This window comes from Aethina tumida, chromosome 6 (genome assembly GCF_024364675.1).
Source record: "Aethina tumida isolate Nest 87 chromosome 6, icAetTumi1.1, whole genome shotgun sequence".
NCBI lineage: Eukaryota > Metazoa > Arthropoda > Insecta > Coleoptera > Nitidulidae > Aethina > Aethina tumida.
This window is the reverse complement of record NC_065440.1, coordinates 11,078,509-11,102,112: the sequence shown is the minus strand read 5'-3', so window position 1 is coordinate 11,102,112 and position 23,604 is coordinate 11,078,509. Positions and strand designations below refer to the sequence as shown.

The 23,604-nt window shown below is 18.2% G+C and overlaps 1 protein-coding gene across 4 annotated transcripts in view; it reads left to right on the top strand.

Moving 5' to 3' along the window:
- LOC109604438 (neurofilament heavy polypeptide) overlaps nt 1-23,604 on the top strand; it is a 64,254-nt gene that overhangs the window by 1,150 nt on the left and 39,500 nt on the right. For 2 of the 4 annotated variants that reach the window (XM_020020963.2, XM_049969192.1), the window contains exon 1: nt 6,989-7,457. In XM_020020963.2, the coding sequence (XP_019876522.2) occupies nt 7,409-7,457 (49 nt within the window). In that variant the 5' untranslated portion in view covers nt 6,989-7,408. Of the gene's footprint in view, nt 1-6,988; nt 7,458-23,604 lie in introns of those variants that run through there. The other 2 variants (XM_049969191.1, XM_049969190.1) reach the window with 2 other exon arrangements.

Here is a 23,604-nt window from a genome sequence, read left to right as displayed (position 1 = left end):
AATTTTTATTTTTACATTTCCTGCAACTGAACAAATTTACTTTTGTTAATAGATTTGAATAAGTTACTTCTTTCCAATCATAATAGTATTGTTTATTTTTACTATTAGTATTGATATACAATAATTATTTTTTATTAGTTTTTTAAATTAATGTTGCTTATCTTTTAATACATATAAATTATTGTCTAATTTTAGTATTAGTATTGATTTTTACCATAATTAATTTTTATTAGTATTTTTAGATTCATATGATTTACTTTTTGTTGTTACTTATTAATCTTATATTATTTTCACTTTTGTAACAACTGAGCAAAATTTGTGACTGATTTTAAATGAATTAATATTTTATTGATTTTAATTTTGTAATAATAATAACAATAATTTTTATACAAACTAATAAGCTTTCGAAACTACTACAAAGTGAAAAAAAATTATATTTTTACAATATAGTTTTTTTTAATACAACCAGAAAATTGAATATTTGTTTAATTTTATTGTTATTATTAAGTATTATAGTAAGTAATTGTTTTTAGTCATTTTAATGAACGTTAATTTACTTCTCAACTTATTCAAATTGTATTATTTTTAATTTTTTTATATTTTACTATAACATTTAGTATATTTATATTTACACAAATTTACAAATTTGTAAAATTTTTCTAGAAAATTGCATTTTATGTAACTTATTTTTCTAATGTTAGTACATAAAAATTTATGATTAATTTTATTGTTATTATAACTTAATATTTTATTATTTTTAATTATTTAACAAGTTTGTCAGTTCCTTTTTACACAAGCTAAGTTAGTTTATTTATTATTAGTTATTTATATCCATCCAAAATAATTAATAAATATATTTTAAGTTAAATTTCTTACTAATATTGAATTATTATTGTAATACTGTTATTAGTGATTTTAAGGATTTATTTTGTTTTATAATATATATTATTGCTATTACTATTATAATAATTATTTATTTTAAATACCATTTACTCAAATTATTGTGTCTTAATATTATTTTATTTTTCTTATTTTAGTAGCTTTTTTCACATTTCTTTTATACGAACTAACAGCTTTCACAATATTACTCAATTTTATTGTTAGAACAGAGTGATACAAAAATTAATTGTTATTAGTGAGTTTAAGTGCATGTTAACTTACCTTTCAAGTTTCAATTTGTTAAATTTTCAAAATATTACCACAAATTGCATTTTTATACAACTTTTATATTGTATTTACAGTTAGATAATTGCTGTAAGTAATTGTTTATTGTGTTTTTAAATGTCAGCTTACATTATTTAAGTTATAATAATTATAATTTATTAATAATGTATTTTTATTAAACTAATACATTTTTAAAATATTATAAATTGACTTAAAAAAGTAGAAATTAAATTATCTAGGATTTTTTATAATTAAACAAGTTTATATGTTTGTTATTTTTTTGTAATCCAGAAAACTCACAATAACAGTATTGTTTAAATTTGTTGTTAGATCTCATTATTAAGTTTAGTTGTATCTTCTATTATTCTTCATTTTGTAACACTTTAACAAGTTCTGTCACTTTGTTTATACAGAACCTAACAAGTTTTCAAAACAAATTATTGTGTTTTGAATAACTTAGCATTGATTCAAAGAATAAATAAAAGATAATTTTTTGTACAAAAAATTTAAACATGTCCGAAACTTTTTCTAGAGTATATTTAAGTAGATTCTCTAATTACTCAGAAACGTTCAACAACATAATTAAAGTGCACTTGTGCACACATACTAAATTGTTGATATAGTAGTTTTGTCACTTAACAAGTTTTTTAATAATTTTTTATTAATTACTTTTAATCAACCAGAAAATTAAATTTATTATATAACATTTTTTCTCAATATTATTTAATTAATACTATTATTTAAATGTATGTTAACTTATCTTTATTATGTCTTATTATTATTGCATTTTTTTTTTTAATTTAAGAGTTTTGGTCATACTGTTTTTATACAAAAGTAGTACTGAATGATACAAAAATTAATTATTATTATTGATTTTAAATGTATGTGAACGTACCTTTTAAGTTAAGCTTTCTTATAATTTATTAATATTGTATTATTCTTAATTTTGTCATAATTTAACAAGTTTTCAAAATATTACCAAAATTAGCATTTTTATACACCTTATTTCTACTTTGTGTTAAATTTACTGTTAGATAATTGCTACAAGTAATTGTGATTAGTATTTTTAAATGTTAGCTCACCTTTACCTCTATTACTTATTAACATTTTATTATTTTTAACCTAAAGGTGCTAAAATAAAACTATCTAAGACTGTTTGCAATGAAATAAGTTTATATTTTTAATAGATATCTTTATCTAGAAAATTTACAACAATATTATTGTTTAAATTTTGCTGTTAAATTTATTCAATTTAAATTGTTAAAGTTAATTGTTATTAATTTTATTGTACTAGTTTTATTACTTTAATTTATTTTTTTAATTCATTTTTGTTAATTATTTTTTTTCAACAAAAATATTTATATAACATATTTTAGGTTAATTTTCATTATTTAATTTTATGTTTAGTGATGAGGGTTACAAAAATTAATTGTTATTAGTGATATGTTAACTTACCTTTTAAGTTGAGCTTTCTTAATATTGTTTACTAAATACAAATTTTAATATTAGTTTTATTTTATTAACTAGAATATTTAATTTTTTAATACAACATATTGTCTCCATATTAATAAATTAATATTATTGTTTAAATTAATGTTAACTTATCTTTTGGATTAAGTTATGTGTTAATAATTTTTTGCTATATTATTATAAAATTTATACTCATTTTTTGTATTAAATTTACCGTTAGAATTGATAACTGTTATAATTAATTGTTATTAATGTTTTTAATGTATGTTAGCTTACCTTATAAATTATGGTATAACTTATTAATATTGTCATATTACAAAGGTAAAATTATATTATCTAAGATTTTTTTAAAAATAAAAGTTAATATTTTTAATAGTTATCTATATTTATCCAGAAAACTTACAAAATATTTTGTTTAAATTTTACTGTTAGAATTCGTCATTGCCATAATTAATTGTTTTTAAACGGATGTGATTTTCTCTTTTAATTTAAATTATTATTGTTTATTTATATTATACTTTTGTTAATTTAGTTTTTTTTTTAATTCATTTTTATTAGTTATTTCTATTCAATTAACATACACATCTTTTTATATAACATATTTTGGTTCTTATAACATTATTTAATTTTAAGTTTAGTAATGACAGAAACAAAAATTAATTGTTTAATTAATTAAAAATTAAAAATTTTGATATTATTATTTTTATTCAACTAGAATATTTAATTTTTCAATTTTTAAATATATTTCGTCATTATTACTATTTAAATGGATGTGGATGTAATATATCTTTATTATGTCTTATTATTATTGTATTTTTCTTGATTTAACAGTTTTTCATATTGTTTTTATACAAACTAGCAAGATTTCACAACATTACTCAATTTTATGTTTAGTAATGTGATACAAAAGTTGATTGTTATTAGTGATTTTAAGAGTTTATCTTACCTTTTAAATTAAGCATTCTTATATGTGTGTGTTATTTTTAATTTTATAACAATTTAATTTGAAATTTGGCCAAAAAAATAAGCAGCATAAAATACTAAAAAAATATATATATTTAACTATCAAATCTATTAAATTAATTAACTGTTAAAAGGGAGTTGTATAACAATAATTCAAAGATTAATTATGAATAGTTAATTAATATTTTTAATTAATTTCTTTTAGGTAAAATACAAAAAGAAAAGTTTAAAATTTGGCCCGAAAAAATAAGCAGTGTAAAATTTAATAAAAGAATATATATTTAACTATCAAAAAATTTAGCTATTAAATTATGAACTGTTAAAAGGGATTTCTATAACAATAACTAATAGTTAAATAATTCATAGATTAATTATGAACAGTTAATGAATATTTTTAATTAATTTCTTTTAGAAAAAATTTAAAATTAAAAGTTTGAAATTTAGCCAAAAAAAATGAACACTGTAGAATTTATTAAAAAAAGTTATATATATAACTATCAAAAAAATTATCTATTAAAATAATTAACTGTTATATAGCAATAACTAATAGTTAAATAATTCAAAGATTAATTATGAACAGTTAATGATAATTTCTAATTAATTTCTTTTAGGTAAGATACAAAAATATATGTTTGAAATTTGGTCACAAAAAATGAGCAGTGTTGAATTTAATAAAAAAATATATATTTAACTATCAAAAAATTTAGCTATTAAGATAATGAACTGTTAAAAGGGATTTCTATAACAATAATTAATAGTTAAATAATTCAAAGATTAATTATGAACAGTTAATGAATATTTTTAATTAATTTCTTTTAGGTAAGATACAAAAATATATGTTTGAAATTTGGTCAGAAAGAATGAGCAGTGTAAAATTTATTAAAAAAATATATATTTAACTATCAAAAAATTTAGCTATTAAAATAATAAACTGTTAAAAAGAATTTCTATAACAATAACTAATAGTCGAATAATTCAAAGATTAATTATGAACAGTTAATGAATATTTTTAATTAATTTCATTTAGGTAAGATACAAAAATATATGTTTGAAATTTGGTCAGAAAAAATGAGCAGTGTTGAATTTAATAAAAAATATATATATTTAACTATCAAAAAATTTAGCTATTGAGATAATGAACTGTTAAAAGGGATTTCTATAACAATAATTAATAGTTAAATAATTCAAAGATTAATTATGAACAGTTAATGAATATTTTTAATTAATTTCTTTCTTTTAGGTAAGATACAAAAATATATGTTTGAAATTTGGTCAGAAAAAATGAGCAGTGTTGAATTTAATAAAAAAATATATATTTAACTATCAAAAAATTTAGCTATTAAGATAATGAACTGTTAAAAGGGATTTCTATAACAATAATTAATAGTTAAATAATTCAAAGATTAATTATGAACAGTTAATGAATATTTTTAATTAATTTCTTTTAGGTAAGATACAAAAATATATGTTTGAAATTTGGTCAGAAAAAATGAGCTGTGTAGAATTTAATAAAAAAATATATATTTAACTATCAAAAAATTTAGCTATTAAAATAATGAACTGTTAAAAAGAATTTCTATAACAATAACTAATAGTCGAATAATTCAAAGATTAATTATGAACAGTTAATGAATATTTTTAATTAATTTCATTTAGGTAAGATACAAAAATATATGTTTGAAATTTGGTCAGAAAAAATGAGCAGTGTTGAATTTAATAAAAAATATATATATTTAACTATCAAAAAATTTAGCTATTAAAATAATGAACTGTTAAAAGAGATTTCTTTAACAATAACTAATAGTTAAATAATTTAAAGATTAATTATGAAGAGTTGATGAATATTATTAATTAATTTCTTTTAGGTAAGATACAAAAATATATGTTTGAAATTTGGCCAAAAAAATTATCTATTAAAATAATTAATTGTTAAAAGGGAGTTATATAACAATAACTAATAGTTAAATAATTCAATGATTAATTATGAGCAATTAATGAACATTTTTAATTAATTTCTTTTAGCTAAGATACAAAAATATATGTATGAAATTTGGTCATACAAAAATTAAAATAAAATAATGAATTGTTAAAAGGGATTTCTATAACAATAACTAACAGTTAAATAATTCAAAGATTAATTATGAACAGTTAATGAATATTTTTAATTAATTTCTTTTAGGTAAGATATAAAAATATATGTTTGAAATTTGGTCAGAAAAAATGAGCATTGTAGAATTTATTTAAAAAATATATATTTAACTATTAAAATAATTAACTATTAAAAAGGAGTTATACAACTAAAGAATTCAAAGATTAATTATTAACTGATAATGGATATTTTTAATTAACACCTATTAGGTAAAAAACAAAAAGAAAAAGTTTGAAATTTGAGCAGAAAAAATGAGCAGTATATAATTTAATAAAAAAATTAAATATTAAAGAGTTTATGTATTAAAATATTGAAATTTGGTCATAAAAAATTAAAATAAAATAATGAATTGTTAAAAGGGATTTCTATAACAATAACTAACAGTTAAATAATTCAAAGATTAATTATGAACAGTTAATGAATATTAATTAATTTCTTTTAGGTAAGATATAAAAATATATATGTTTGAAATTTGGTCAGAAAAAATGTGCATTGCAGAATTTAATAAAAAAATATATATTTAACTATTAAAAAAATTATCTATTAAAATAATTAACTATTAAAAAGGAGTTATACAACTAAAGAATTCAAAGATTAATTATTAACAGTTAATGGATATTTTTAATTAACATCTATTAGGTAAAATACAAAAAGAAAAAGTTTGAAATTTGAGCACAAAAAATGAGCAGTATATAATTTAATAAAAAAATTAAATATTAATGTATTAAAATAATTAACTGTTACAAAGATTTACTGTAACAATAACTACAACTTAAATAAGTCAAAGATTAATTGTTTTTTAAACATTGCTACAAATTGACCTATGATTTTTTGCAATTAAACAAATTTATATTTTTTAAGGTTATTATTATTAATCTAGAAAACTCGTAATAACATTATTGTTTAAATTTGCTGTTATTAAATTTAGTTATGACTATTCTTCTTTATTTTGTAACAGTTTAACAAGTTTTGTCAGTTTGTTTATACAGTAACTAACAAGTTTTCAAAACAATTTCCGTTTTATATATAATTTGGCATTGATTCAAAGAATAAATACAAGATAATCTTATTGTACAAAAAAATACTTTTTTTAAATCGATTTACAGAACTCTTTCCAGCTGTATAGTTCAATCGTTTTATAGTATAATACAAATTACCAACACTGAATTACGTTAACATAAATAATTGGAAGAGTAGTGTGGCCGCCGCGTGACGGCGCCGCCGTCGCGTCGGCGCATCGGTCGCCCGTTCGCCTTACGTCGTCGACGTCGTCCCCGACGACGTTCTACCACCACATTCAGTCGATACCGGCCGACGGCGGTTACGTAACCGACGACCGTATCACGGTGCCCACCACCAACCGGAACATGCGTCCATTCGATCGTCGGTAGCGCGAGGAGCAGTCGAGGCGGCGGCCGCGTTATGTGACACACACTCACCCACACACACACGCCGAGACCGCATACCGAGTAAATTGATATCCAGGTCCGTTTGACGTTTCCGGGTGGCGGTCGAGTTGGTACCGGATCGGGCCGTAGGAGGAGGCTGTAACGAGGTGCACAATCGGGGCACGACGAGGATGGTGTGGTGAGATTTGGTGGAGAGGAGACGTGCGGAGTTGACTGGCAGGAGAATTGAGAGTTGTTGATTGGCGTTTGGACGATGGGCAGGAGAGCGAGGAAGACGAGGTGGCGCACACTATCCATCGCTGGTATGTGTTTTAATCGAGACCCTTAACCTAGAATTTTTGTGCCTAGCTTCGGTTTACGTGCTGCTAAAATTGTTCGGTGTCCCATGATCATATGATTGTTGCCTCAAGGCCCGTTTTAAATTGTCGGGTTTATTTTCGATTCGGTTTTGACATTTTCAACGCCGGCGTGACCTTAAATGACATTTTGCTGGTGCATTTATACCGTGGTGGTTTCCTTTTGGTTTTTCTCAGGTTAATTTGTTCGTTTCCTGTTTACCCACGATCGAAGGTACTCTAAAAACGCCCACGTTTAACGTATAGTGGAAGAAAAATCTCAACAATTAACAAGTACAATTTATGTAACTTGACAAAAATAAATTAATGTGGATATTTTTGGCAGCACGTATACTTTTGTGCATTTTTTTTTTGGTGCTTGGATAAAATAAATTTAAATTAATGTATGTAAAATTGGAACAATGTTTTATAAATAATTTAATTCAGTACTTAATGGATGCAAGGATATTTTTAAGTTTTAATTTATTCCCGTTAATTATCTGCGGTTTTAAAATTTATAAATAATATTAACTTTTCCTTTTAATTAAATTGTAATAAAAATCACATTTTTAGTACAAAGGTTTAATTAGTTTTAATGTTGCCATAAATCAAATCACATAATTTTTATTTTTACTTTAATTTTGTTGTTTTATTTTGTTTAAAATAACATATATAAGTTATTATCAAGAAATGACATTTTAGTATTTAAATATATTTTCCTAATTGATGGAAATTTATTATGTATAACCTTATTTTCAGTTCAATAAGTTAAGCCTATTTATGTAATTTATGTTTTTACTTTCATCTCTTCTATAAAATAAAAAATTTCAATTATAACAAATTAATGATAAAATATCTTGATATTATTGATGTATTTTTTCCTTCTTACTCATATTTTAAACAGATAATTTTGTATGATTTACATTTTTCATTTTTTTTTTCTACATATATTATCAATTATTCTAATTATTAGTTATAAAAATATTGATCCTCTTGATTTTTATATTTCTAATTATTTTCAATAAAAATTATAAAATTTTTAATTAAATTAAATTAAATTTTGATCTTCTAAACATACAAAAAAGAGCATTATAATTGTTTAAATTAATTTTATTAATTTTTTTTATTTATAAATTTAAATATATTAATTTATTATAAATTGAAAATTTTTAAAATTAAGTTTTTGAAAGTTATTAAAATTATAATTTTTTTATTTCTTTTTTCAATTAATACTACTTTAAACTATAATATATATTAAATTCTATTTTGTTCATAAGTTTATTGTATTTCTAATTACAAATGTATCTTTTAATATTTTGACATATTATTTAATTACTTTTAAATAACTTGAAGATAAGATAAATTTATTTGAAATAATTTTCTTCTTATGATATTTTTTGTTTTAATGTTTAATAATTCTAAATTTAATTGTTTATTAATTTTTAATTGCAAACTTAAGTGTTTTTAATGCACTTTTTCTATTAATTATTATTTTAAACCATTATAAATTAATATTAAAATTTTTAAAATTAGATTTTTTTGATAATTTTTATTTTTGTTATTTTATTTTTATAACATAAATCTTTCAGATATTATCATTTTTGAAATATATTTTTCTAGTTTTTTTTTCTAGATTTTCAGTTCAATAAATTAAGCACATTTGTATAATTTATGTTTTTACTTTAATTAATATAATAATTAAATAACTTTAAACACAAAAAATTAAACAGTTTTTTCTATTAGTTATTATTTAAATTATTATGACTTTATATTAATTTAAAATAATATTCATATTTTTTTATACGTTTAATTGTTCCAAAATGTATTTATTTTATTTAATTTTTTATCTTTTATCATTTATAATTTTTAATTAACACTATTTTTTTTTAATTTAATTTTTATAATATTTCAACAATTACAATGTATGTATGTTGAGTTGCACATTTTCTTTCAGTTCTCGCATAAAACAAATTTAAATCAATGTTTTATAAATAATTTAATTCTGAACTTAATGGATGTACATTTATTTTTAAATTTTAATTTATTCTTTTTATCTGTGGTTCCAAAATTTATAGATAAAAATAATTTTTCTTTTTTAAAAATAATTATGGTTTAATTGTTTGTTTAGATTTAGTGTTAATTTTGTTGTTTCATTTTATACAAAATAAATATTTCTGTTATTACCAGTTATCAATATATATTTGTATTATCAGGTTTAGTTTGGCAGAAATGATGAAATGATTTTGTTACGTATATTACCAGTATCAATATTAATTAAATAAAATAAAATTTTAAATATATTAATTCTTTATATTTTTTATTTTTAAATTATTATACGAATTCAATTCTACTTATTTTGCCCGAAACTAAACTAAATAAATTAATTATTTACTTATGATGCAACTTAATGTTGTTGTTGTAATTATGTTCTCAACATACATTAACATTTAATACTACTTTAAACTGTTGTTATTGTTTATTTTATGCAAACATATTCTTTTATTATTTAATATAAAATTTGGACCAATTTTTAAAGCGACATTTAAATAAATTATTTTAATCTTTCGAAGTAATTATAATTTTTATTGTTATTAAAAGGCAAAATATCAGTTTTTGACATATTTTTTCTATAAATTAAATTTATTTATTTTTTAATTTTAGACATAAAAGTTTTTAAAGCACTTTATCCATTAATTATTATCTTAAACTATCATAATTAACATTAAAATTTTTAAAATAACTATTAATTATTATAATTTTTTATATGTGTTTAATTGCTATAAAAAATATTAATTTTTTAATCAAATTTTTATTGAACTTATTGATTTTTATATATTTTTTTTTAATTAAATTTTTAAATTTTAATTAAATATTAATACTTTTATATATTTAATTGCTTCAGAATGTTTATTATATTTTTCTAAACATCTACTAAAGTTTAAAACTAATAACGTTGATTTTTTAAAATTATTTTTTTTTATGTTTATTAATTTTTAAATTTTTTATAATATACATTTAATTGTTCAAAATTTGTTCAAAACATTTTCTATTAATTAATGTTTAAAAGTATTATAAATTAAGATTATCTTTTTATTTAAATTTTTAAAACATTTAATAAAAATATATATATTTTCTCATTTTTTAAATTAGGTTAGATTATTATGGATTTATATTAAATTTTTATAATTATTTCTATCCAAAATATATTTTGTTAATTTATTCAAAATACTTTCTACTAATTAATCTTTAAAACTTTTTTTTAATCAAATTTTTCTGATATTTTCTGAACTTTTAATTGCTCTAAATATATATATTTTTTAATTTTAGACATACAAAAATTTTTTCAGTTTTTTATATTATTTTATATGAATTTGTATTAATTAAATCTTTTTCGATATTTTTTAATTAAATTTTTTAAATATTATTAATTTTTCTGATATTTTTTTGCATTTCAAATATATATATATATATATATATATATATATATATATATATATATATTTAGACAAAAAAGTTTTTTAAACAGTTTTTTATATTATTTTTATCTATTTGTATTAATTAATTTTTTTAAATTATTTCATTAATGTTTATAATTTTTTTGTAGTTTAATTCTTATAAATATTTTATTTATATTTTCAAACTATATTTTTTTAACTTCTCTGATGTTTAAATTGTCCCAATATAAAAAAAGTTTTTTAAACAATTTCTTTTATTATTTATTATTTTAAATTATTATGAATTTATATTAATTTTTATCCAAAATGTATTTTGTTAACATATTTAAAACACTTTTTACTAATTAATCTTTTAAAATATTATAAACTAATATTATTTTTTAATTAAATTTTTTAAATGTTATTAATTTTTCTCATATTTTTTTACATTCCAAATATATATATTTTTTTAATTTTAGACAAAAAAGTTTTTTAAACAGTTTTTTATATTATTTATATGTATTTGTGTTAATTAATTTGTTTTAAATGATTTTATTAAAATTTTATAATTTTTTTATAATTTAATTGTTATAAATAAATAAATATAATAATATTTTGTGTTAAGTATTGTTTTAAACTATTATTAAATTATTTTTTTTATTTAAATTTTTAAAATATTACAATAAATTTTCTTCTATTATTTATTATTTCAAATAATTATTATTTTCTAATTTTGGCATTTTTAATTGTACATAAAAAAAGTTTTTAAATAGTTTTTTATATATTTTTTTTTTTTTTTCAAAAAATATTTTCTATTAATAATTGTTTTAAACTGTTATGTGTTAATATTAATTTTTTCAAATTAAATTTTGTCATAAAAAGTGTTTTTTTAAACAGTTTATACTATTGTTTATTTTATATTAAAACTATTTTATTTTCTTCTATTTTTTATTATTTTAAATAATTATTATTTTCTGATTTTGGCCTTTTTAATTGTTCATAAAAAAAGTTTTTAAATAGTTTTTTATATTTTTTTTTTCAAAATATTTTCTATTAATAATTTAAACTATTATGTGTTAATATTAAATTTTTCAAATTAAATTTTGTCATAAAAAGTGTTTTTTTAAACAGTTTATACTATTGTTAATTTAAATTAAACTATTTTAAATTTATATTAATTTATTGATTAATTTTATTTTTTATATATTTTTGTACGTTTAATACTTCAAACATATTCTTGAAACCTTCTGTAAATTTTTGTTTTCAACTATTATGATTAAATTTTTAAAATAACTTTTTTTAATTAATGTTCTTTTAAATTTTTTTAATTTCTATTTTAAAGTTGGTTTACATTTCAAAGTCAATGTTAAATTGATATTTTGATTGATATTATCGTCCATTTTTTACGAGTATTTGTTTATAAAATTGGCTAAATTATTATAAGAAACCGATTAGAACCAAGGTCGAAATCTGGCCGATTTTTCAAATGCATCCTAGACTTTTCAGATCAAAGATCAAGCAAACATCACTCGTTCGATGTTTATACAAACAAGAGGAACAATTTTCTGCTTTAGAAAAAAAAAATTTAAAAACCTAGATAAACGACCAAAACAAAAACAATAACAACGAAAGTAACAACAAGGAACACGACCAAAACAGTCCTAGAGTCAAAGTCTAATAAAGTTATTTATCTAACCGCAGGAAAAAACGATAAACTCCAAAACAATCCAATAACCGATAGAAATAATTTCCGAAAGGCCGAAACGATAACGTTGGAAATTGGGGTGAAACTCCCCCCGCATCGTATTGATTCAGTTCGGGAGGACGCCTCGGGTGCAAAGTCGTTCTCCACAGACGGGTCCGGAGTGCGTTCAACCTGTGCCCGAACGTCCAGAAACCTAAATTCGAACGTTTCCCGTTTGGGTAGATCCTGGCCGACGGCCATCGATTTATTTATAATGCACGTCAATCAAATCGGGAAACGGTACGCGAGATAAGTGGGGCCGGTAAATATTTGAGCGGCGATAAACACCGAAAATCTACCTGGGAATGTTAACACGCTGTGTTTGGTGGAGGTTTGGGGATGGCGAGGACGTACAGCTTCTACAGAGTTTGTTGGGGGGGAAGTTTAATCGATGCACGATCATTAATCATTCGCCGGGTTGTTTTTTTTTTTGGGGAGCGGAAACGGATGAGGACTTGGGGGAGGGTCCTGCACCCATTTGGTGGATTATTGTAATGGGTTTCGTTTGGAGATTGAGGGAAACTGAAAGATGGACGTTAATATAAAAAAAAACACTTAGTTGTTTTGGGAAAATTTGGCTATTCATTCCTAAGTATTTAAAATGAAGAATTGAACGTAAATTATAAAAATTATAGAGATTAAAATATAAATTAATATTATACATATAAATTAATCATAATTCATTATAATTAAAATAAACTTTTATGTCTAAAATTAATTAATAATAATATTAATATATTTGAAATAATGAAATTAATTAATAAAACTATTTAAAAAAAAATAAATAATTAATATTTTATAATAATAATTATTGGACACATACCAATTTAAATAATTGAATGTGTTTTAAAATTCTTCACGTCTGAATAACAATAATATATATATATATATATACATCCAATATATATATATATATATATATATATATATATATATATATATATATATATATATATAAAAATTTTTATGTCTGAAATTAAAAAAAAAGATATTTGGAACAATTAAACATATAAAAAATTATTAAAAGAATGATAATTCGTAACAATTTAAAATGTTATTATTAATAGAACAAATGTTTGACTATTATGTCTAAAATTTTAAAATTAAATAAAAATATATGCAATAAATAAAAGCAATTTATAAAATAACATTTTTTTAAGTCTGAAATGAAAAAGATATTTGGAACAATTAAATTTAAAAAAGTGAATGTTTTAAAATTCTTCACGTCTGAATAAAAAATATATATTTTGAACAATTAAAATAAATTCATAGTAATTTAAACTAATAACTAATAGAAGAAACTTTTAAAAAAGCTTTCGACTAAAATTATTTTATTATTTTCAAAAAAATAATATAAAATAATGTAAAAAGTGTTTTAAAAACTTTTATGTCTGAAATTAAAAAAAATATATATTTGAAACAATTAAACATATAAAAAAATTATTAAAAGAATGATAATTTGTAACAATTTAAAATATTATTATTGATAGAAAAAGTGTTTGACTATTATGTCTAAAATTTTAAAATTAAATAAAAATATATACAATAAACAAAAGCAATTTATAAAATAACATTTTTTTAGGTCTGAAATGAAAAAGATATTTGGAACAATTAAATATAAAAAATTGAATGTTTTAAAATTCTTCACGTCTGAATAAAAAATATATATTTTGAACAATTAAAATAAATTCATAGTAATTTAAAAAATATAAAATATTAAAAAGTGTTTGAAAAATTTTTGTCTGAAATTAAAAAAAAAAAAAGATATTTGGAACAATTAAACATATAAAAAATTATTAAAAGAATGATAATTCGTAACAATTTAAAATATTATTATTAATAGAACAAGTGTTTGACTATTATGTCTAAAATTTTAAAATTAAATAAAAATATATGCAATAAACAAAAGCAATTTATAAAATAACATTTTTTTAGGTCTGAAATGAAAAAGATATTTGGAACAATTAAATTTAAAAAATTGAATGTTTTAAAATTCTTCACGTCTGAATAAAAAATATATATTTTGAACAATTAAAATAAATTCATAGTAATTTAAAAAATATAAAATAATAAAAAGTGTTTGAAAAATTTTTGTCTGAAATTAAAAAAAAAAAAAAGATATTTGGAACAATTAAACATATAAAAAATTATTAAAAGAATGATAATTCGTAACAATTTAAAATATTATTATTAATAGAACAAGTGTTTGACTATTATGTCTAAAATTTTAAAATTAAATAAAAATATATGCAATAAACAAAAGCAATTTATAAAATAACATTTTTTTAGGTCTGAAATGAAAAAGATATTTGGAACAATTAAATTTAAAAAATTGAATGTTTTAAAATTCTTCACGTCTGAATAAAAAATATATATTTTGAACAATTAAAATAAATTCATAGTAATTTAAACTAATAACTATTTAGAAGAAACTTTTGAAAAAGCTTTTATGACTAAAATTATTTTATTATTTTTAAAAAAATAGTATAAGATGATGTAAAAAGTGTTTTAAAAAATTTTATGTCTGAAATTAAAAAAATTTATATTTGGAACAATTAAACATATAAAAAAATTATTAAAAGAATGATAATTCGTAACAATTTAAAATATTATTATTAATAGAAAAAGTGTTTGACTATTATGTCTAAAATTTTAAAATTAAATAAAAATATATACAATAAACAAAAGCAATTTATAAAATAACATTTTTTTTAGGTCTGAAATGAAAAAGATATTTGGAACAATTAAATATAAAAAATTGAATGTTTTAAAATTCTTCACGTCTGAATAAAAAATATATATTTTGAACAATTAAAATAAATTCATAGTAATTTAAACTAATAACTATTTAGAAGAAACTTTTGAAAAAGCTTTTATGACTAAAATTATTTTATTATTTTTAAAAAAATAATATAAAATAATGTAAAAAGTGTTTTAAAAACTTTTATGTCTGAAATTAAAAAAAAAAGATATTTGGAACAATTAAACATATAAAAAAATTATTAAAAGAATGATAATTCGTAACAATTTTAAATTATTATTATTAATAGAAAATGTGTTTAGCTATTATGTGTAAAATTTTAAAATTAAATAAAAATATATATAATAAACAATAGCAATTTATAAAATAACATTTTTTTTAGGTCAGAATTAAATTATTATTAATAGAAAAAGTGTTTAGCTATTATGTCTAAAATTTTAAAATTAAATAAAAATATATACAATAAACAAAAGCAATTTATAAAATAACATTTTTTTTAGGTCTGAAATGAAAAAGATATTTGGAACAATTAAATTTAAAAAATTGAATGTTTTAAAATTCTTCACGTCTGAATAAAAAATATATATTTTGAACAATTAAAATAAATTCATAGTAATTTAAACTAATAACTAATAGAAGAAACTTTTGAAAAAGCTTTTATGACTAAAATTATTTTATTATTTTAAAAAAAATAATATAAAATAATGTAAAAAGTGTTTGAAAAACTTTTATGTCTGAAATTAAACAAAAAAATGATATTTGGAACAATTAAACATATAAAAAATTATTAAAAGAATGATAATTCGTAACAATTTAAAATATTATTATTAACAGAAAACTGTCTGAAACAATTAAACATAAAAAATTATTAAAAAAATAATTCGTAATAATTTAAAATAATTAATAGAAAAAATGTTTAAATACCCAAAATTTTAAAAATAAATAAAATTAACAATTAAACATAAGAAAACTTTAGAAAATAATAAAAAACTTTTTTAGTCTTAAATTAAATAAAATTTTTAAAATAAATAAAAATGTAAAGATTTAAATATAAAATAATTATAAAAAAATAATAAAAAACTCTGAAATTAAAAAAAAAGATATTTTGAACAATTAAACATATAAAAAAAATATTAATAGAATAAATGTTAAAAAAACTAGAATGTCTAAAATTTTAAAAATTAATAAAAATATAAACAATTAAATATAAAAAATATAAAAAAATAATTAAAAAACTTTTTTATGTCTGAAATTAAAAAAATATGTATTTGGAACAATTAAACATAAAAAAATATTTAAATAATTCGTAATAATTTAATATAATTTATTGTTTGTTGTTTGTTTAAAAACAGTATGCCCAAAATTTAAAAAATAAATAAAATAAACAATTAAACAAGAATTTGACAAAATAATAAAAAACGTTTTTTAGTCTGAAATATTAAAAATAAATAAAATTATGAACAATTAAACAAAAACAAAATTGTTAAATAACAAATATATAAATTTTAATAATAATTTTTTATGTTTGAAATTAAAAGAAAAATATATTTGGAACAATTAAACATATAAAAATATAATGTAATAATTTTAAAATAATTATTAATGTTAATAAACATAAATAAAATTATAAACAATTAAACAAAAAAAAATTAGAAAATAATAAAAAACTTTTATGCCTGAAATTAAAGAAAATAATAATAATAACAATAAAACAAAAATTTTAAAAATAAATAAAAATTAAAATATTTGTAACAACTGAACATATAAAAAAAATATTTTTATGTCCTAAAAAGTAAAAAAAATATATTTAGATCAATTAAACATAAACATTAATAAGAATTACTTAAAAAACTATTTATAATTTGAAATAGTGTGTAATAAAATATTTGGAATAGTTAAACTTTATAAAAGTGAATAAAATTATTTAAAAAAATAATAATAAATAATTATAATTAATGTTTAATATTAAAAAATATAATATATTTGGAATAATTAAACATATAAATACATAAGAAATAAATACAAAAAAACCATTTAAGTTTTATGTGCAGAAAATGTTGCAAATCACCTCTATTTAAATTCTGTTATTGATTTATTGATTTAAGTTACGCAAAACGTTGAAATTCCGTGGTTTATTGTGCAATTATTGTTGTACTTTTAATATGTTTAAATTGTTTCGCAGAATCAATAAAACAGTAATTAAATTTTTAAAAATATGAACAATATGAAAAACGTATTTGTTACAATTGGATTAGTCATATTTTGCTACTTTATTGAATCATTAAAGGTATGTTAATAAAAGGCGAATGATTGTTTAACAAATTAAATAGTAATGAGAATTGTTCGTACGATAACGATTGTGATGTGGTGTCGACTGTGTTATTTGATTTTATTATCAAAATTGCGTAAACAAATTGAACTGTTTGAAATAATCGATATTATCAATATTGACAAAGTTCCTTACATTATTAGTGAGAATTATGTTAAAATTGCAACATACTATATGTATACCTAATACAATCTGTATTGATGATCTATTGTAAGATGAAATGATATGGCTTATCTTTTTAATTACTACGCACTAAATTTAGGAATATTAAAAAAATTCACATAATCTTTACATAGATATGTCTCCTAATAAAAATTATTATATTAAAATACAAATAAATAATACTGATTACTAAATTTATATTGCAAGCTAAAAAACTAAGTAAAGAATTGTAGATTAATATTAATTTTGTAATGTAAAAAAATAAAAATTATTTTAAAAAAATATAAAAAATTAGAAAAATTAAATTATATAAAATGAGATAATCCTTAAATATAATAATATATAATTTTGAATTAAATAAAATGTAAATTCTGGGGGGCAGTTTTTAAATTTTTTTTTATTAATAATTATTAAAATTAATTTTTTAAAATATTTTTTATTTTTTAATTTTAAACAAAAAAGTTTTTAAAACAAATTTTCTATTGTTAATTATTTTAATTATCAGTATTTTTTAAATATCTTATTCATTTTTAATTTTACGTAACAATTATTAAGGCATTTTTTATTTAAGTAAAATTAAAATTTAATTTTTAAAATAATTGTTATTGATTTTTTTGAATATTTTTGCATGTTTAATTATTCCAAATTTTTTTAAATTACATATTTTAATTTATTTATTAAATTTGCTTTTAAAAATTACAAATTCGATAAAATGTTGTTAAAAATATGTGTTTAAAATATAAAAAAGTGGTTGAAAAACAAAAATTTAAAATAAATAAAATATAAAATATATTAGTTATTATTTTTAAATAATTTCTCTAATTATATAAATATTTTTTTAATTTCTTAGGCACCTTTGGAAATTTTTTTTATTAATAAATATTAAAATTAAATTTTTAAAATAATTTTATTATTTTTTAAATATTTTTTTATTCCAAATATTATTTATTGACTGTTTAATTATTCTAAATTTCTTTAAAATATATTATTTATTAAATATTATTAAATTAAATTTGTTTTGAAAAATTACAAGTTAATTATTAAAAGATGAAAATTAAACAGTATAAACGATAAAAAATTAAATTTGAAGTACTTCACAACAAAAAATTAAAATAAATAATATAAGAAATTCCTTAATTATTTATAAAATAATAAATATTTTATTTTATAAAATAATATGTAAAAATATCATTTTATAAAATTTGAAGTAAAGAATATATTAAAAATTAAATGGTTATAAAAATAAACATATTCCAAATATTTTTCAAATGTTTTTTTAATATAAAAGTTTTTTAAACTTTTTTTATTATTAATTATCAATTATTATATATTATTTTTATATAATTTCTCTAATTATGTAAATATTTTTTAATTTTTGGACATCTTTTGAAATATTTTTTATTAATTATTAAATTTAAATTTTTAAAATAATTTTATTATTTTTTAAATATTTTTTTATATTTTTTACATATCTTTTATTTTTTAATCTTAACCATAAAAAAGTTTTAAGAACATTTTTTATGAATAATTGTTTTAGTTATTAGTATTTTTATAAATAACTTTTTAATTTTACGTAACAATTTTTAAAACATTTTTTATTAAATTAACATTACAATTCAAATTTCAAAATAATTTTTGTATATTTTTGACAGTTAAATTATTCTAAATATGTTTAAAGTATATATTTAAAAAATAATAATAATTTTTAAAATAATTTTTAAAATAATTTTTTTGATTTTTTTATTTCACAATGTTGTGAATAAAGACATCTTTTGTATTGGAAAAAATATAAAAAGTGATTGAAAAACAAATAATTAAAATAAATAAAATAAGAAATTCCTTAATTTATTTTAATCTGAAATAAAAAAAAAAATAAATGAAATAACATTAAAATTCAAATTTCAATTTAATTTTTGTATATTTTTGACTGTTTAATTATTCTAAATTTCTTTAAAATATATAATTTAATTTAATTTAATTAATTAAATTTGTTTTGAAAAATTACAAATTCGATAAAATATTAAACATTTAAATTATAAAAAGATGGAAACCAAACTTAAACAGTATAAATGATAAGAAATTAAATCTAAAGTATTTCTCAATAATGTTTATTAAACTATAAAGACATTTCTTAAATTAAAAAAAAATGAAATGAAATGAAAGGTGAGTGAAAAATAAAATCTTAAACTCAATAAAATAAGAAATTCCTTATTTATTTTAGAGACTAAATAAAAATAAATAATAAAATATAATAAAAAATATAAATATGAAATAAATAATAAATATAATAAAAATAATAAAATAAAAATATAATAAATGAATATATATAATAAAAACTAATAAATAATATAATAAAAAATAATTAAATAAAAATTGTTCCAAATATTTTCTAATTATTTATTTTTAATTCAAAAGTTTTTAAAACTCCTCCTTATGTTATTAATTATTATTATTTTTAAATAATTTCAATTTTAGGGCATTAAAGTTTTTGAAACATTTTCTATTAAAATTTATTAAAATTAAATTTTTAAAAAATTTCATTTTTTCTATGTTTAATTATACCAAATATATTTTAATTTTTTTCATTTTAGGCTTAAAAAAGTTTTTAAAACACTTTCTATTAATAATTATTTTAAACTATTACATTTCTTACTTTTATTCATTTTTCTACTATTCCAAATATTCTTCTTTTAATTTTTACATTAAAATTAATTAAATTAATTTAATATTAAAATTTAATTTTAAAAATAATTTTTATTGAATTTCTGTATTTTTACATGTTTAATTGTTTCAAACATCTTTTTATTTTAGATAAAAAGTTATAAAATATTAATAAATACTACAAATTATTATTAGTTATTTGAATGATTTTTATTTATTTATTTATATGTTTATTTGGTCTAATTTTTAAGACATAAAAATATACATTAAAATTATATTTTTAGATATCACTAATTTAAATATTTTAAGAAATAGAATAATGTATTAAAGTGTTAAGTACGAAGTCAATTATCTAAAGTCCACTTCAATTATCAATTCATTTTAATTTACATTATTTAATTATGGTAAAGAAATTGTTGTTACTCTTGCAAAATTCTTATTTGTTTAAAAAATGACCTAATGTTACTACAAATTGTTACGACTCAGATAAAGTCCATCTCCCCACAATTAATTATTTAAACATTTAAACCACGAATCGTTACACAACAAGCCACAAACTCCCGATCATCCGTCAAACACACAAATCAATAATCAATCACGCTCCCAACCCAATAAAACATTTACTCAGAAAATCGAGTGGAGCATCAATTTGGAACCGTAAAACCGTATTGCATAATGCACGGCCCCTCGTTTATTAATAGAAGTCACGCGCCCGCGAAAAAACCGAAAACACCAGAAAAAAATACGGCATATTTTCGACTGCTTTCGCACGCGGAAATTTATCACGAATACGTGAATGGGGTCCGTCCATAATGTAAATTAATCGGGTGTCCTTGGCGACGGCAAAAAATATGTGCCACGAGATGAATGAACAAGTCCGAAAGACCCGTAAATAACCTAAGGCATCGATCGTCGAAAAACACGTGTTTTCCCGTCTCAGCCTCGTCTAATGATCCATCGTGGGTTGGTGCTCCCTCTTGGAGATTCGGGTCGGTGTGGTGCACATGTGGCCAAGGATAAGTCGAGGTGTGGGTCTTCACGCACTGTCACAACGATTGATTGATGTCTCCGTTGACTTGTTTTTTTTTTTTTGCTGGTGGTTTTTGGGAAAGGTCCACCCCGACGTTTGGACCAGAGTTGGGCCCTCTTAAACCCTGATCCTAATGATCTGGTGACTATTACTAAGTGGGTCAATGGTAGATAAGATGTGTGACAAAGCACGAATTTCGTTTTAGATAAGATTTTTATGTAATTGTACAAATTGTGAGTGTGCGTAACCTTTACTCCCTGTTTGTTATTCGTTCAATTGATCCACAATTAATTTAATTTTCTTTTAATGACTAGTGTTTTCCGTTCTGTTATAATGATAAGTCACGAAACTTGTAACGACCTATTTTAATTTGAAATTAAGTAATACTTATTCATAATATATAAAATAAATTAAAAATATTAAAAACAGTTTTTCTAGTTAAAAAATCTAATTGTCCAAATTAAAAACTATCTAATAAAGTAACAAATTTACTTTTAAATTAAATAACTCTTTTTTTTTAAAAAAAACATAATTAATTAGCAAAATCTGAAAAAAATAAAATAAATCATATTTTTAATTAAAATACAGAAGAAAAATATAAATAAAGACAATTTTAACTGTATACAAAATGTGTGCAAACTGTAAAAATATTTATAAATCAGCCTTTTAAATATCCCTGTTTTATTAATAAAACAATTTAGAATAAATAAAAATTGAAAAAAATCTGAAGAAAAAAATTAAAATAAATGTAATAATAAATCATATCTTCAGTTAAAATGTAGAAAAAATATATAATTAATGACAATGTTAACTGTATATCTCAAAAAATTTAAACTGTAAAAATATTTATAAATCAGCTTTTTAAATATCCCTGTTTTATTAATAAAACAATTTAGAATAAATAAAAATCTAGAAAAAATTAAAATAAATACAATAATAATTATTTTTAATTAAAATGCAGAAGAAAAGTATAATTAAAGACAATTCTAATTGTATATTTCATAAAAATTTAAAATCTAAACCATTTCATAATAATTGTAATCTATAAAATGTGTGAAAACTGTAAAAATATTTATAAATCAGCTTTTTAAATATGTTATTTTATTAATAAAACAATTTTGAATAAATAATAATTGAAAAAAATTAAAAAAAAATTAAAATAAATACAATAATAAATCATATCTTCAGATAAAATGCAGAAGAAATATATAATTAAAGACAATTTTAACTGTATATTTCATAAAAATTTAAAATGTAAATAATTTCATAATAATTATAATCTATAAAATGTGTGAAAACTGTAAAAATATTTATAAATCAGCTTTTTAAATGTCTTGTTTTATTAATAAAACAATTTTGAATAAATAAAAATTGAAAAAAATTTAGAAAAAATCAAAATAAATACAAAAATATATCATATCTTCAGTTAAAATGCAGAAGAAAAATATAATTAATGACAATTTTAACTGTATATCTCATAAAAATTTAAAATCTAAACCATTTCATAATAATTGTAATCTACAAAATGTGTGAAAACTGTAAAATATTTATAAATCAGTTTTTTAAATATCTTGTTTTATTAATAAGACGATTTTGAATAAATAAAAATTGAAAAAAATTTAGGAAAAATTAAAATAAATACAATAATATATCATATCTTCAGTTAAAATGCAGAAGAAAAATATAATTAAAGACAATTTTAACCGTATATCTCATAAAAATATAAAATCTAAACAATCTCATAATAATTGTAATCTACAAAATGTGTGAAAACTGTAAAAATATTTATAAATCAGCTTTTTAAATATCTTGTTTTGTTAATAAAACGATTTTGAATAAATAAAAATTGAAAAAAATTTAGAAATAATTAAATTAAATACAATAATATATCATATCCTCAGTTAAAATGCAGACGAAAAATGTAATTAATGACAATTTTAACTGTATATCTCATAAAAATTTAAAATCTAAACCATCTCATAATAATTTTAAT